This window comes from Vipera ursinii (genome assembly GCF_947247035.1).
Source record: "Vipera ursinii genome assembly, chromosome: 2".
NCBI lineage: Eukaryota > Metazoa > Chordata > Lepidosauria > Squamata > Viperidae > Vipera > Vipera ursinii.
Genome location: NC_139513.1, coordinates 185804518 through 185820827, shown reverse-complemented (window position 1 = coordinate 185820827; position 16310 = coordinate 185804518). Strand labels below are relative to the sequence as shown.

The window sequence follows — 16310 nt, the reverse complement described above, 5'->3', positions numbered from 1 at the left end:
GCTTAGGAAATTATTGCCTGTTAAGTTTCTTGTGGCTACCTTTGACATGATCATAAGTCACACTCAGACAAGTCCTGGGTACAGCAGAAGTACTGGCTTTTTAACAGGCATTCTTGCAAAGATCTGGTTTATATTAATGTAGGAAGTTAAGAAAAAGCTAATGTACTTTCCAGAATGATAGTTTAATTCAAATTAGCCTTGCATGCCAAAGAAATTAAGTAATTGTTTGGCTTATATGAGAACTTCAATCATATAGTAATTATTCGCTAAACCCACAGTAATGCACCCATTTAAATTGTCCTAGTTTTTTTTCTCTGTTACAAGTGACCTAGGATTTAGCTGAAATAGATGTAAGAGACAAACCCTTCATGCAGCCCAACTCTGCTGTCCTATTGTAATAGGCCACCCTGTTATAACAGAGCAAATGGCAGCTGCATTAACCAAAGCAGCTCTGAATGTTTAGAATTGCCAGGCCTCACAAGTGGCTTCCAGGGTGAGCTGCTTCCTAAATCAGGCCAACTGGTGGTGTGCTCTGGCTGGCAGCAGCAAAAGAAAGAATGTTGAAATGGTAATGCATAACTTTGCTTGGGCCACTCTTCCAGGTCATGGTTTTTATGTCTCTTGAGCAGGTGTCTCTCTTCCCTGATACTGGATATTCGAGATCGATGTCTGTAAAAGAAGCAATTCAATAGCACAAATATTGGGAAGAGATCCAAAGGCCAAACCTTTCCAACAGTGTTTTGATTCTGCATTTCCATTAATATGGATGAGTAAAGGGGATAATAATACTTGAATTAAAATACTTGATGCCCCTACATATTTTTTACAGTCTAGTGCAGGGTGTTATCAGTTTCCTTTTCCCTCTGCTGCAGTAAATGAGGGTGTATGCTTCTGCTGTTGAGTTGCTGTTGTGTAAGCAGGAGTAGAAGATGTGATGCTTGGTTTCTGAAAGAAATAGAGCTTCAAAAGGACAAGATTAAATTGGTTGAAGCAGGAATAAAATAGAACTCTCTGCCTTCCCCCAACCAATAACATGGATTTCATCATAATGACTGTCCTTACCCAATTTCTTAAAATGTTCAAAGGAGTAAGCAAAGCAGCTTTTTTATTCCAGATACTTCACAGATACTATTCACTTATTCTTCTCTCTCCATAACCCTAACCCAACCCTTACCCTTCAGGATAGTTTGATGAGTAACACAATGTTCAAAGCCCAAAAATGCTTTTTCCATGAGGCAACTGGACTTTGCTTTTTTTTTGAAGATGTTTCATTTCTCATCCAAGAAGCTCCTTCAGCTCTGTTTCCTACAGACAAAAACATGGCTATGCCATGGGTTCATGGCATTGTGACCCGTCTCTACATGGAAGAGGTAGAAACCAACACCCTAAATTCCTTCACAGGAATGCCACCCATTCACTCTTATAAGTATATGGAAGATACTTGGGTCAAGATCAAAACACAGGAATTGGAAGCATTCACCAAACAACTCAGTGGACAAATCATCAAATTCACATGGGAAGATGTTAAGGAAAATAGTCTAGCCTTCCTGGACTGTGCAGAATACATTAAGGCAGGGGTGTCAAACTCAATTTCATTGAGGGCTGCATCAGCATTGCAGTTGCACTCAGGGGGCCGGGTGGGTGTGGCCTGGGTGGGTGTGGCCTGCTGGGTGGGCGTGGCTAGAGTGCATATGGCCTACTTGGTGGGCGTGGCCAACTCTACATCGTTTGCATCAAGGGTGCCTATGGGGGCCTGGGCAGGAGTGGGGCAGATCTGAGGGTCTCTGGCAGGAGGAGGGTCTCTGGGCCAGGGCCAAGGCAGTAGGGGCCGTTCCCTCACTGTTTCCAGGATGGCTTCGCGGGCCGCATGAAACCACTTCACGGGCCGGATCTGGCCCCCGGGCCTTGTGTTTGACATGTCTGCATTAAGGAAGACAGAAGCCTTAACACTGAAGTTTACAGAACCTCCACACACAGATCAATATTTACATTTTGATTCTCACCACCCATTGGAGCACAAAATGGGAGTTATCAGAACCCTACACCACTGAGCTGAAGGCCTGCCTACCAGCAAAGATAGGAAAGAAAAGAATTAAAACGCATCAAGGAAGCCCTCAGAATTTGTGGCTATCCCAAGTGGGCTTTCATAAAATCCCAAAAAAGACCCAGAAGCAGCTCCTCCATAACCGACAAAGAAGAAAACAATAAACAAAGCAATGTAGTCATTCCATGTGTTGCAGAAATATCAGACAAGCTCAAGCTGGATCTTCAGCCAACACAACATACATGCACACTTCAAACCCAAGAATACAATAAGGCAAAAGCTTGTCCACCTCAAGGATCAAACACCCAGACACAAACTGAGCAACGTGGTATATGCAGAACAATGCAGTGAGCTATGTGCAGACCTGTACACTGGAGAAGCAAAACAACCACTTTATAAATGCATGGCACAGTATAGGAGAACAAGCCCATCAGGACAAGATTCAGCAATCTATCTGCATTTAAAAGACAAAGGCCACTCTTTCGAAGACAGCAAAGTTCACATTTTGGACAGAGGACTGCTGGTTTGAAAGCGGGGTCAGACCATCTCTGTCAAAACTGAACAGCCCTCTCTCAACAGGGAGGGAGGGATATGACATCCAACACAGTCCTTTCAACGGTTCCAAGAAGGCTCCACATCATTTGCACCACTCAGGTGACCCTGATGACACAGATAAACTTCCAGGTGGTATCAGCAACTCTCTAAAAGAAGGCAAATGACCAGCTGTCTGCAAGGAGTATAAATCCTTCCATTCCCCACCATCCAGTCAGAACTGAAGAAGCTTCTTGGATGAGAAGCAAAACATCTTCAAAGAAAAAACAAAGTCCAGTTGCCTCGTGAAAAAGCATCATTGGGATAACTATTATCTGGATGACTGAGAATCTCCCTAGACAATGTTCAAAGATGTTCAGTGCTTTAACATCTTATACTCTGCAATTTGCAACAACACATTCATGCACATGCACACATCTATAACTACACACTTTGAAAACATTTAATCTTTATTTTCTACTTAGAGACACATGTTGCAGACATTGCATTTGGCCCAATTAAGAAGACTGAATCTAACACAGTCCACAGAAAAAGGGTGATTATGCAGGAAAAAAATATAAATCCTAACTGAAACATATACAAATCCAACTCTTTCACAAAATTTGTTAATCTAGGCTCAAAAAACCAACCCTAAACATGCTTATTCTCCAACTGTCTGTTTCTTTCACCAACTGAAATACACTACTGCAGTACAGAAGATACATACCTTGCATCCAATAGCTAGAAGAATATGAAGAGAAACAATAATGGCCATTATAGCACAAGCAGCTGGCTTGCTATCTGAACGGATAACTGGCCAGAAAGTAAGGACCAGAACTGAGCCTGACAACCCTATTGCAAGTATGATCAGGAGCCACTGCAGCCATGGGATAGGGATTAGCCACAGAACCTGTGAAGGAAGATGACAGAATCATTGTCAAGTTCTTAAGGTTGCCTTGAAAAAAAATTCATCTTCCCAAATGCCAAATGCCTGAACTTACCGCAGTAGGAATGTACACAAAGAGTGAGTAGCCATAAATGCACACCATTTCCAGGAAGGTATATACATCATTGGTGACATGGGCTCCCTTTCGCCACTGTAGATAGGCCCACAGACCTAAGGGTACCAGCCAGGCATAGCAGTAGATAACTATGCCTGCAATAGTCACTGTGCAAGAAGAAAACTATTAAAACCACCATTCCCTAGCAAGAACTAAAATTGAAACACAGCCTTCCATCATTTCTAGAAAGAGAAGGGAATAGGAATTCAAAGAATAAGCTAATTATGTTTTATAATAATCTGTAAAACAGTCCTTTATTACAATTTTGATTCCCCCCCCCCACACACACACACCTTTATGTATAATTCAAGATGGCAAAAGTGCCTAATATTCCTGCCTCCCATTTTTCCCACACCGCCCTGTGAAGTGGGCTGGTCTGAGATAATGACTGGTCCAAACTCACCAGACAAGTTTTCATGCCTAAGGCAAACTCAGTCTTCTGGTTTCTGGGCAAACTGATTCTCAGTACTGGTAAGTAAACAATATATGCATTTGTCCCAATTCTAAGGCAATTAAATAAAAGTTGAGAGCTAGGATTTCTATGTTTTTAATAATGTTCTTCATCTACACATTTTAAATACAAGACAAGGAGATAATTCTTTACTTCTCATGGCCAAACGAGAAATATTCATCAGTATGTATGAATCAGAAGCCATGGTAGCACAGTGGTTAAAAGGCTAACTGCCTGCTGTCAGGAATTTGATCCTGAGCAGCTCAGCCTTCCAAGTAGGTAAAATGAGGACCAGATTATTGAGGGCAATATGCTGATGTTGTAAACTGCTCAGAGAGTGCTGTAAAGCACTATGGAGCAGTATATAAGTCTAAGTGCTATTGCTGTGTATCAAAATGCTCAGCAGGCAACAAAAATAATCTTTTTCCCAGATATTTATCTTGTTTATTCTTGATATGGCTACACTTCCACCAACCACAGTCACTTCAGAGTAAGATGGGTGACATATAAATTTATGTGTTTCTGTATATAAAGTATATACAGAAAAATGATTAGCATTATAATTCAACTGAAGTTCCAGGAAGTACTCCCACATCAAAATCTCACCTTTGTGGAATTGAGGGCTGTAGTGGAAGGAGGAGCTCCCTCTTTTTTCCAGGAAATAAGATAAGTTACCGCTGATGGCTAATGTGAATATCAATGTAGCACAGATCCAGAATGGTCCTATGAGGGGCAAAAGAGCCAACACCAAAGAAAAGAACAGAAGTATGAGGAGTCTCATAAGGAATAGGTGTCTTATCAGCGCAATAGAAACAAGAAAGCTATTTTTATAATACAACAAAACAATTAGGTACCAGCAGATTTTGCCACCTTCCTTAATTTCATGGAAAATAGGGTTTGAGGCCAGATATGACTAACAGCAATAAAGTTACATTTCCATTATCAGGGATAAGAAGGAGAAATGGCACTTTAGCTAAAATGTTTAAAACCCAGCAGCACTTTAAGAATGAGGCATATATCTCAGCACAGAATTGAGATCTTCTGGGAAACAGAACCATCCTTGAAATAAAGAAAAATAACCATAGTGCTTTAGCCTACTATAGGTCCTTGTGATTGGAGAAATCCTGCGTGGCCTTTCCCAGCTCTGCTATAATGGGCTGAAAACTAAGGACTGCTACATGCCTTGTGTGCAGTGTAAATGGAAAATTAGGAATGTGAGGCTTTCTGCAGATTTCTTGCATCTGTGAAGGTAAAGCAAGAAACTACCTTTGTTCTAGGTCTCTTACAGTTTCTAGCCTTTGAAATAAAGGAAAGTATATTTTTGAAGTAGGAATTTCCCTGGACTCACCATAGAGGTCAGGATTGTTCTGCAAGTGATGCCATACAAAGTTTTTCCCTGGTAGTGGAAGTAGGGAGCCTTTTATTCTGTCCAGCACCTGATAAATAGGAAAAGATCATGCCACAGCAATTTAATTCCCAAATGCTCTATAACTGTTGGGATGCCCAACTTGTTGGTGCCAGGATACTTACAAAAACTTCTTGTCTTGATATTCTTATATTAAAAATGGCATGGTGCAAAGCAAAGGGCCAGTTTTCAGCAGAATATTTCACCAAATTGACCCCATAATGCTTGCTTAGAAAAAGTTTAAAACTGCCTATCAACAGCCCAATAGCTTTAGTGTTTATTCAGTGATTTATTCCTTTAGTGTCTAGCAATAAAAACTCTAAACCAATACATCATTGGATTCTGTTCAAAACTCACTAGGTTAAGGAATTAAGTAATTAAAAGAATATTTAAATGATTGCCCTGTTTAAATTCTATTTCCTGAATTCTGGAGTTTAGGTTACTCTAAACAAAAAACTTTCAAGAGACTTGAAGGAATTTTGGCACATATTAGAACTGCTATCAGAATTTGCTTTTTGGATTTGCCTTCAATAAATGGCCCCACGGATTCTATCTAGTACCTGGTATGTGTCAACATCAAAGAAGGCCTGGTAATATTCAAACGTCCAGAAACTGGATTTCTTCTTCTGGAAGCTCAAGAGCTGCAAGAATGAAAATGGAAATTACTGCGTTCTTCATGTCCAGGAGAGAAAAGGGATGTATTTTATACTGACATTAAAAAGGTAAAGTACAATCCTAATACACAATATCCACAATATCAAATAGTTACAACATAAAAAGCAGTTATTTCAAGATGGAAATGATAGGGTCAGAAGGCAGGTCAACATCTACTGAAATTTCCCAAAGCTTTTCAAATACAGCTCCACTGCAGAGCTCAAGATGTGATTTAATGAGCATTGAGATAACTAACCATGAACCAGCAGTGCAGTGTAATTGGCAAGTATTCTACTAGGCTAGGCCAGTAACTAACAGTGTAATATCTTAAGGATCAGTCCCAGGCTCTGAAACCCAATTCTGTCAAGTGGCTTTTCATTAAATTTGAGAATCATTAAGTTGGATATTGCACAAATCAGTCCTGGTCCTCTATTTTTCAATACTTTTATTCACAATTTGGATGAAGAGAACATTTGTTAAAATTACAGATGCCTTTAAAATGTTAAAGGATGAGCTGGTTCTAACATATGGGTCTTTTCCCCAGTTTTTTCACCTTAATTACATTTACATATTTGTCTCCTTTTTGATTGAACCATCACTTGTATTTTCCCCATTATATTTTGTTATATTTCACAAAATATGTTCATAAAACAAAAGTAATAATCCACTGTTATAATGAATATTAATGTTGATAATACTTAATACTTTTATTATACATATACTTTTTCATTATTAATCTAAAATTCTGAGCAAGAAAGAATAAAGTTGATGGGAAATGAAGTATGGTAAGAAGGAAATAAAAGAATCCATTGGGGAAATGGGGAATCCATGGCTGCCCCAATCCTTTGGAACAGCCTCCTAACTTTGCAAGGTCCCATCTTATTAACCTTCCCACTGGCTGTGTGGACCTCCCTTTTATTCAGGAACTGGGCTGCACACCTTAAATATATATACCACCTTAAATTTTTGGAAAAACATACATTTAGCAAATATATAAAACAAATACATTTCTATGTTCCTCTGTCACATGTTGGGAAAAATATTTTCTGCAATAAATAAATATGTCTACCACACTCTGCTAATCGAAACTTTTACTGATGTCCTATTATCTGTTTCTCTCATGTGTACTATATCTCCCAATTTATGTCAAAACATCCCTAAATTGATGCATTTTTCTCTATCTCCCCAAAACTGACCTCAGTTTTGTCATCCTCTTCATCTGGCTCATAATCCTCATTACAGCTAGAAGACATGTTGAGAATTGTGTGGCTTTGCTTCTCACTAATGCTAGGAGTAGTAGCATCAGCATTCCCAGCCAGCAAATCTATGGCTTCATTAAATTCTGCAGAGAAAATATCAAATACATCCAACTGACTCAAATCAAACTTCAGTTTGGTGTTCAAGGGCCACCTGCAACAGCACTTTCTAAACTTAGGAAACTTTGCTAGTGCTGTACTAAATTAAAAATAATGTTAAGTATTTAAGAAGCATGTGACAAAAGGCAGAAAAAATTGAGCTTTTGCAGAGAACATGGATTTTTAGGGGAAAAATAGGAAATTAGAAGACCTTTCCTCAGAGATTGTTAGAGAAATCTCAGAAATATTAATGGTGCCCAAAGAAGAAAAGTATCCACAAAGTTTGGGTTTTCTTTGTTTTGTCTAAATGTAAGACTTAGAAATTAAAAGCCTGCCCAAACATGCACAACATACATATAACACTCAGTATTTGTCAAACCTAGTGGGGGAAAGGAGTTACATTTATATTTATAGTAACAGGAACATTTTATCCATGCATATTATCCACAAGAGTTATATTTCCCTTTAAGCTCTGCTCAATTTATTATTCTTTATATATTCAGAAAAATCAGAATATATTGCAGCTGAAGAGTATGACATGAAAAATACACAAACATAATATGAGTTGTTCACTAAAGCACTGTATTTCATATTCAGAGAATACTCTTCAATAGATTTAAGACTGCAGCTTTCTCTGTACTTTAATTTAGACTAGTATGTATTTATAGTTCCACTAAATTCTGTAGTTATACAGCTCTTTACAGAGCCCTGGAAGTGCAGTGGTTAGAATGCAGTAATGCAGGCTAACTCTGCCCACAGCCTGGAGTTTGATCCTAAAGAACTTGAGGTTGAATCAGCATTCCACTTTTCCAAGGTCTGTAAAATGAAGAGTCAGGTTGTTGGGGGCAATATGCTGACATTGTAAACTGCTCAGAGAGTGCAATAAAGCACTATACAGCAGTATATAGATCTGTTGCCATTGCTGCTGCTTCAGTCCTTAACAGCAGGTAGGTCCTCAGAAGCTGGGCAAAAAAATCTTTACAGGTAGTCCTTGTATTACAACCATTTATTTAGTGATTGAAGTTAAAACAGCACTGAAAAAAGTGACTTATCACCGTTTTTCACGCTTACAACCATTGCAGTCACATGATCAAAATTAGGGTGCTTGGCAAGTGGCAGGTATTTATGACAGTTGCACTGTCATGTGATCATCATCTGTAACCATCCCAACTGGCTTCCAACAAGCAATATCAATGGGGAAAGCCAGATTTGCTTAACCACATGATTTGCTTAACAACTGTGGCAAAAAAGTAGTAAAATGGGGCAAAATTCAACAACTGCCTTGCTTAGCAATGGAAATGTTGGACTCAATTGTGATTGCAAATCAATTGGATTTACTAACTGGATGCTCTCGGATGGCAGCATCTCAAACACAAAACCTATCAAAAGGAAAACACCGCCTGACTGGGTGTCCATATCTCAAATGGTGAGAAAATACTCACCATGAAACTTGAGCTCATCTGAAGCAGCCATTATGAGGCCAGAGTACCTACAAAGGAAAAGAGACAGCATTTGCCCAGGTTCGCCTGGTACGCCAGTTACGCCCCTTTCTGGACCGAGATGCCTTACGTACAGTCACCCACGCACTCGTTACCTGCCGTATAGATTACTGCAATGCTCTCTACATGGGGCTGCCTTTAAAGACCACCCGGAGGCTTCAGCTGGTTCAGAGTGCGGCCGCACGGGTAGTGATGGGAGCACCCCGATACTCCCATATTACACCCCTCCTGCGTGAGCTGCATTGGTTACCGGTTGTCCTCCGGGTGAGATTTAAGGTGCTGGTACTTACCTTTAAAGCCCTACATGGCTTAGGCCCGGGATACTTGCAGGACCATCTGCTGCCGGGAACGACTTCCCATCGCCCACTACGCTCACACAGAGAAGGCCTCCTTAGGGTACCGTCGGCTAGACAATGTTGGCTGGTGACCCTCAGGGGGAGAGCCTTCTCTGTGGGAGCGCCAGCCCTATGGAACCAGCTCCCCCCTGAGCTTCGGATGGCCCCAGATCTCCAGTCCTTTCGCCGCAGCCTCAAAACACTCCTTTTCCACCTGGCTGACCTGGACTGACAGGGATTTTAATTTATGTTTTTAATTTTTAACTCTAATTTTGAACTTATTTTAATTTTAATTTATTCTACAGGGGCCATTAATTTAATTTTTATTTTAACTTCTGTATTACTGTATGTTATTGTTGTTAGCCGCCCTGAGTCCTTCGGGAGATAGGGCAGCATATAAGTCCCAATAATAAATAAATAAATAATAAATTTTCAGAGAAGACATGACTATGAAAGGCAGCTTGGAGAGTGGGGCAGAAGACACCCTTCAGCCGGTCTGTTCTCTCTCCCCTCATCCACAGAAACGCCAGGCGGCTCTCTCAAGTGCTACGCTCCCACGTCAAACCAGGCTTGCCCTACGCTGCCCTTCCCGCACTGATCACCTGGGAGAGGTGGAAGGATGGGCAGAGGATGTCAGGCGCTGCTTACCGACTGTAGAAAGGCACTTTGCCGATGCTCAGAGACGCCAAGGGCCGCACTCTAGGCACCTGTCACCACTCGCTTGCGAAACCGTCCCGTTTATTCCACGGCTCTAAGTCGTTCGTAGGACTTCCTCAACCACCCTACGTGGAGGGGACGGGAAGGAGAGGAAGGCCCAGCCCACCGCCAAGCCGCGGAAGGCCTATCGATGACAAGAAAGATCTGGCGCTGCATTCGAGTACCCGTGGAGACTCCTCCTCTACCGGCTACGTCACGGGCCGCCTAGACTATCCTTCCCCTGCCCCACTTGTGGCCACCGGAAGCGGAGAAAGGCGGGCCTTGTTAGAAGCCTTGCATTCCGCGCCTGATTCTTTGGTGGCAGAGTATCTTCCTGTTTAGGAACATTTATAAATAGCTGCGACTGTAAAACTGTGTCGAAGCTGGTCCCTCGTGGCAGCTTTTGCCTTCCGGCAGGGAAAACCAACAGCAACCACGTGACACGCTGCCCCTTCCCTCCCAGCTCTGACTTCCTCTTAGTTACCGTTTTGGCGGTCCGTCCGGGTTTGGCGTCCAGTCGCATCTCAGGACGAGGGGACATGACGGGCCCTCCGAATCCCGGAGAGACGGGGAAGAAGAAGCCGACCTTTGGGGGGCGTCTCCGCGCCGGCCGCCTAGGTAGCCGAGTCCGCTTTGCCTCACGCAGGCCGGGGAGGGAGGCTGCTTGAGGCGCGCCTGCCCCTTCCCCTCCCCCCCATCTTTCTTTCTCGCTCCTCTTAACGTGATGTTTTCTCCCTCAGCCTTATGGTGGAAGAGTCTCCTGCACGACTATGCTGAAGCCTGCCGAGAAGTCGCCCAAGGCATCCGGCAGCGGCCGGTGAAAGCAGGGCTCTACCTTTCACTGCTGGCTGGAGCGGTGAGCTGCAACCTCCGCAATCCCAGTGAAGCCTCATTCGGCTCCAGCCTCCTGGAAGCCTCAGGGACTCTTCTCCTCCTCTCGCCCTGGACACGCAGCAGCAGCTCGGAAAAGCATACACAGCGGCTGACGGTGCTCCGAAACCGAGGCCAGCTGCGCGTCCAGAACCTCGTGTTTTTCTCCGTCCTCTACGAGGCGCCTTACGACGCTGGAGCAGATCTCTATCAAGCGCACTGCCAGTATCTAAAGCCACGGTGGACTGATTTTCCCAGCCGGGTCCTCGATGTAGGCTTCTGGGGGCGCTGGTGGGTGTTGCACTCTAGAATGCAGGATTCAGACATCAACAATGAAGAGTTTCAGTACCTGCCAGAGCATCTCAGGACCATTTTTTTTGATGACTTGCACTCGGAAACCAACGAGAAACTTTTTGATGAGAAGTACAACGCGGTGATTCTGACAGAAAAGCAAATCCAAGAAGCTGATAGGGAGGTTCAGGGGCAACTGCACTCTTAATTAAAGCAGTTGGGTGACTCTAATATAGTAATAGAAAACAAAACAAAGCAGATACTTCCTTTATTCCTCTTTCTATTTTCTTCTAGGGTTCAACTGTTCATTGTTGTTTTCTTAGTAAGATGCAAGAATAAATGCTATTTAAACTGAGGAGATGCTTGATGAGCAATTCTTAGTGCTGCCTAAAGCGATTAAGAAATTGACAATAGACATCTCTTGGTGGTCATTTTCTCTCTAAATGTGATGTAAACTTTATGTAAATTGGAGGACAAATAGATCAGCCCAACACCTTTCCTGCCCATCTCATCTCTTCCCATATTACTAAAGGTAGTAAGGAAAGTTCCATGCTATTTGTTCCCCATCAGAAATGGAGCTCAGTTTCACTACAGTTTCTGTTTGGATTCTGCTAAAAGGCAAGGCAGTATGGCTTCCAAGCCCCAATACTTTTTTTGTTTAGAAACCAGCACAAGAATATTGGAGTGGCTTTCATTTCTTTACATTTCAGTTACAGCTACTGTAAAATTAAGGCTTAATACAGTCTGCTTCATTTTCAACAGATAAATTTCTATGAACTGGTTCCAACTCCTTTTCTATGTATTTTTCCAAGACATACGTAATTGTTGTTGTTGTTAGCTGCGAAGTCGTGTCCGACCCATCGCGACCCTATGGACAACATTCCTCCAGGCCTTCCTGTCCTCTACCATCTTCTGGAGTCCATTTAAGCTCACACCTACTGCTTCAGTGACTCCATCCAGCCACCTCATTCTCTGTCGTCCCCTTCTTCTCTTGCCCTCAATCTTTCCCAGCATTAGGCTCTTCTCCAGTGAGTCCTTCTCATTAGGTGGCCAAAGTATTTGAGTTTTAGCTTTATGATCTGGCCTTCTAAAGAGCAGTCAGGGTTGATCTCTAGGACTGACCGGTTTGATCACCTTGCAGTCCAAGGGACTCGCAGGAGTCTTCTCCAGCACCAGAGTTCAAAGGCCTCAATTCTTTGGCGCTCAACCTTTTTTATGGTCCAGCTTTCACTGCCATACATTGCAACTGGGAAGACCATAGCCTTGACTATACGCACTTTTATTGACAGGGTGATGTCTCTGCTTTTTAGTGTGCTATCTAGTTTTTCCATGGCTTTCCTCCCGAGGAGCAAGCGTCTTTTAATTTCTTGGCTACAGTCCCCATCTGCAGTGATCTTGGAACCCAGGAAAATAAAATCTGTCACTACTTCCATTTCTTCCCCATCTATTTGCCAGGAATTGAGGGGGCTGGATGCCATGATCTTGGGTTTTTTTAATGTTAAGTTTCAACCCAAGTTTTGCACTCCTTCTTCACCCGCAACAAGAAGCTCGTTAGTTCCTCTTCACTTTCTGCCATTAGAGTGGTATCATCTGCATATCTTAGGTTGTTGATATTTCTTCCAGCAATCTTAATTCCAACTTTTGATTCATCTAGCCCTGCCTTTCTCATGATGTGCTCTGCATATAAGTTAAATAGGCAAGGCGACAGTATACAGCCTTGCCGGACTCCTTTCCCAATTTTGAACCAATCAGTGGTTACGTGACCAGTTCTCACTGTTGCTTCTTGGCCCACATATAGGTTTCTCAAGAGACAAATAAGATGGTCTGGTACGCCCATCTCTTTAAGAACTTGCCACAGTTTGTTATGATCCATACAATCAAAGGCTTTAGCATAGTCAATGAAGCAGAATTAGATGTTTTTCTGGAACTCTCTAGCTTTCTCCATGATCCAGCGTATGTTGGCAATTTGATCTCTAGTTCCTCTGCCTCTTCGAAATCCTGCCTGTACTTCTGGTAGTTCTTGATCCACATACTGCTGGAGTCTAGCTTGTAGGATTTTAAGCATAACTTTAGTAGCATGAGAAATGAGTGCAATGGTGTGACAGTTTGGCACTGCCTTTCTTTGGAATTGGAATGTAAACTGATCTTTTCCAATCCTGTGGCCACTGTTGAGTTTTCCAAATTTGCTGGCAAATTGAGTGTAGCACTTTTACTGCATCGTCTTTTAAGATTTTGAATAGCTCAGCTGGAATACTGTCACCTCCACTAGCTTTGTTGTTGCTCAGCTTTTCTAAGGCCCACTTCACTTCACATTGTGATTATCAGGGACATTAAGCTCATTCTTGTATAGTTCTTCTGTGTAATTTTGCCACCTCTTCTTAATCTCTTCTGCCTCTGTTAGGTCCCTGCCATTTTGGTCCTTTATCATGCCCATTTTTGCATTGAACGTTCCCTTCATCTCTCCAATTTTCTTGAAAAGATCTCTGGTCCTCCCTATTCTATTGTTTTCTTCTATTTCTTTGCACTGTTCATTTAAGAAGGCATTCTTATCTCTTCTAGCTATTCTCTGGAATTCTGCATTAAATTGGGCGTACCTTTCTTTTTCTCCCTTGCCTTTCACTTCCCTCCTTTCCTCAAGCTATTTGCAAAGCATCCTCAGACAGCCATTTTGCTTTCTTGCATTTCTTTTTCTTTTGGATGGTTTTGGTTGCTACCTGTTGTACAATGTTGCAAACCTCTGTCCATAGTTCTTCAGGCACTCTGTCTGTCAGATCTAATTCCTTAAATCTATTTGTCACCTCTACTGTATATTCAACAGGGATATGATTTAATTCATACCTGACTGGCCTAGTGCTTTTCTCTACTTTCTTCAGTTTAAGCCTAAACTTTGCAATGAGAAGCTCATGGTCTGAGCCACAGTCAGCTCCTGGTCTTGTTTTTACTGACTGTATAGAGCTTCTCCATCTTTGGCTGCAGAGCATATAGTCAATCTGATTTCTGTGTTGACCGTCTGGTGATGTCCATGTGTAAAGCCGTCTCTTGGGTTTTTGGAAAAGTGTTTGCTATGACCATCGTATTCTCTTGACAAAATTCTATCTGCCTGTGCCCTGCTTCATTTTATACCCCAAGGCCAAACTTGCCTGTTATTCCGGTTATCTTTTGGCTTCCTACTTTAGCATTCCAATCCCCCATGATGATAAGAACATCATTTTTTGGTGTTAGTTCTATAAGGTGCTGTAGGGCTTCATAGAAACGGTCAATTTCATCCTCTTCAGCATTGGTGGTTGGGGCATGGACTTGGACTACTGTGATAGTGAATGCTTTGCCTTGCATTCGAACTGAGATCATTCTGTCATTTTGAGGATTGTATCCCAGTATTGCTTTTCCTATTCTTTTATTGACTATGAAGGCTACTCCATTTCTTCTGAGGGATTCTTGCCCGCAGTAGTATACCTGATGGTCATCTGAATTAAATTCACCCATTCCTGTCCATTTTAGTTTGCTGATTCTCAAGATGTCAATGTTCAGTCTTGTCGTCACTTGTTTGACCACGTCCAGCTTTCCTTGATTCATGGATCTTACATTCCAGGTTCCTATGGAGAAAAAATCTTTACAGCATCGGACTTTCCTTTCACCACCAGACACATCCACAGCTGAGCGTCCTTTCGGCTTTGGCCCAGTCGCTTCATTCTTTCTGGCGCTACTAGTACTAGCCCTCTGCTCTTCCCCAGTAGCATATTGGACGCCTTCCGACCTGAGGGGCTCATCTTCCAGCGTCATATCGTATTGCCTTTTGGTACTGTCCATAGGGTTTTCATGGCAAAGATACTGGAGTGGGTTGCCATTTCCTTCTCCAGTGGATCACGTTTTGTCAGAACTCTGCTATGACCTTTCCATCTTGGGTGGCCCTGCACGGCATAGCTCATAGCTTCATTGAATTACGCAAGCCCCTTCACCACGACAAGGCAGTAATCCATGAAGGGGAAAACATACGTAATAGATTATCAAAATTCTGCAAATCCTTTATACATTTTCTATACATCGCTGAATATTGATGTTTTCTAAAAATCCAGAGTCATTTCCAGAAGGCAAGAGGTTGCTGTAATTAGCAACTATTTTCCTCTCTAATTTGAGTGTACAATTTTGGATATTGGGGACTGCATCTCTTAGCACAACATTTGGATCTGTTTAAAATGTTTCTTAAACATGTTGAAATAGCACTCATGGCTTTTTTGAGTGGGGTGCTATGTAGATTACTTCATGTAGTTTGCTGAGGTGTTTTCAGAACTGTCATGGTTCATTGATCTGCCTTGCTTGATTTATGGTTTAAGTACAATTAAAAATACAAGTGGGGAAAATAATGCTAGGGGGGAAGACTGATAGAAAATTAGTTTTAAGAGGCTTGTTTGCTAAAAGGAACTCAAAACATACACTGTGGAAAATATTAAAGAAAAAGTGACATGGAATAATAACAGCCCCATTCTATGTTGTAGAATTGAAAAGCATTCTCTCAAATAGGATTGTATCATATCAATTTATGTGTATGATTTTAAATTGGTTTGTAGGCATGCTGCTAGTTCTTTCTGCCAGTTGGGGACTTACAGCATGAAAGTATATGAGATAAAAGTAGGTGAGATAAAATGACAACATATCATGTTTCTATAATAAAATATAGTGATATCTTAATAAATTACAAGTAATCTAAAATTTTACAGTCTACAAATTATAAATACTTCACAGATTGTAATAATTTACTTCAAAGTGGGAGAGTCAGTCTGATGTAGTAGTGAAGGCATCAGGCAAGAAACTAGGAGAGTGTGAATCACAGATTAAATATATATATTAGATAGTATTATTAGAGAGTAATCCCAGATAAGATAGGTGTTAGGACCCACTTCAATCCCACATCTTAAGAAAGCAGAACTCTTGGAGACAATTTCTTCCAACAGGAACTTTTATTAAGAGTAGTTGGTAGCAGGCATAAGAGACAGGAGCTGAGATTTCCCGCTCAGAGCGATAGATTAAAGTATCCCCAAGCAAGACCCCACCCCATAGTCTATTGCTAAGCACATTTGATTTGTGCTTAGATTGTAAGCCACCCTGAGTCTTCGGAGAAGG

At 41.8% G+C, this 16310-nt stretch overlaps 2 protein-coding genes across 5 annotated transcripts; one reads left to right on the top strand and one right to left on the bottom strand.

Moving 5' to 3' along the window:
* Positions 1 to 163: 163 nt before the first annotated feature.
* YIPF2 (Yip1 domain family member 2) lies at positions 164 to 10687 on the bottom strand. Of its 4 annotated transcripts, XM_083354484.1 has the most exons (10): positions 9984 to 10252; positions 8944 to 8990; positions 7343 to 7488; positions 6053 to 6133; positions 5436 to 5523; positions 4694 to 4810; positions 3577 to 3743; positions 3303 to 3485; positions 817 to 960; positions 164 to 669 (listed from the first exon to the last, which is right to left on the bottom strand). In XM_083354484.1, the coding sequence occupies exons 2-9, from the start codon at positions 8972 to 8974 to the stop codon at positions 847 to 849; spliced, it is 927 nt and encodes a 308-aa protein (XP_083210610.1). In that variant the 5' UTR covers positions 8975 to 8990; positions 9984 to 10252; the 3' UTR covers positions 164 to 669; positions 817 to 846. The 4 variants fall into 4 exon arrangements, with proteins under 4 accessions (XP_083210610.1, XP_083210609.1, XP_083210608.1 ...); XM_083354483.1 differs by lacking the exon at positions 9984 to 10252 and adding an exon at positions 10516 to 10687 and having other exon boundaries at positions 164 to 960; XM_083354482.1 differs by having other exon boundaries at positions 164 to 960.
* Positions 10429 to 11541, top strand: TIMM29 (translocase of inner mitochondrial membrane 29). Its single transcript, XM_083354498.1, has 2 exons — positions 10429 to 10649; positions 10772 to 11541. The coding sequence occupies exons 1-2, from the start codon at positions 10571 to 10573 to the stop codon at positions 11398 to 11400; spliced, it is 708 nt and encodes a 235-aa protein (XP_083210624.1). The 5' UTR covers positions 10429 to 10570; the 3' UTR covers positions 11401 to 11541.
* The last annotated feature ends 4769 nt before the right edge of the window (positions 11542 to 16310 follow it).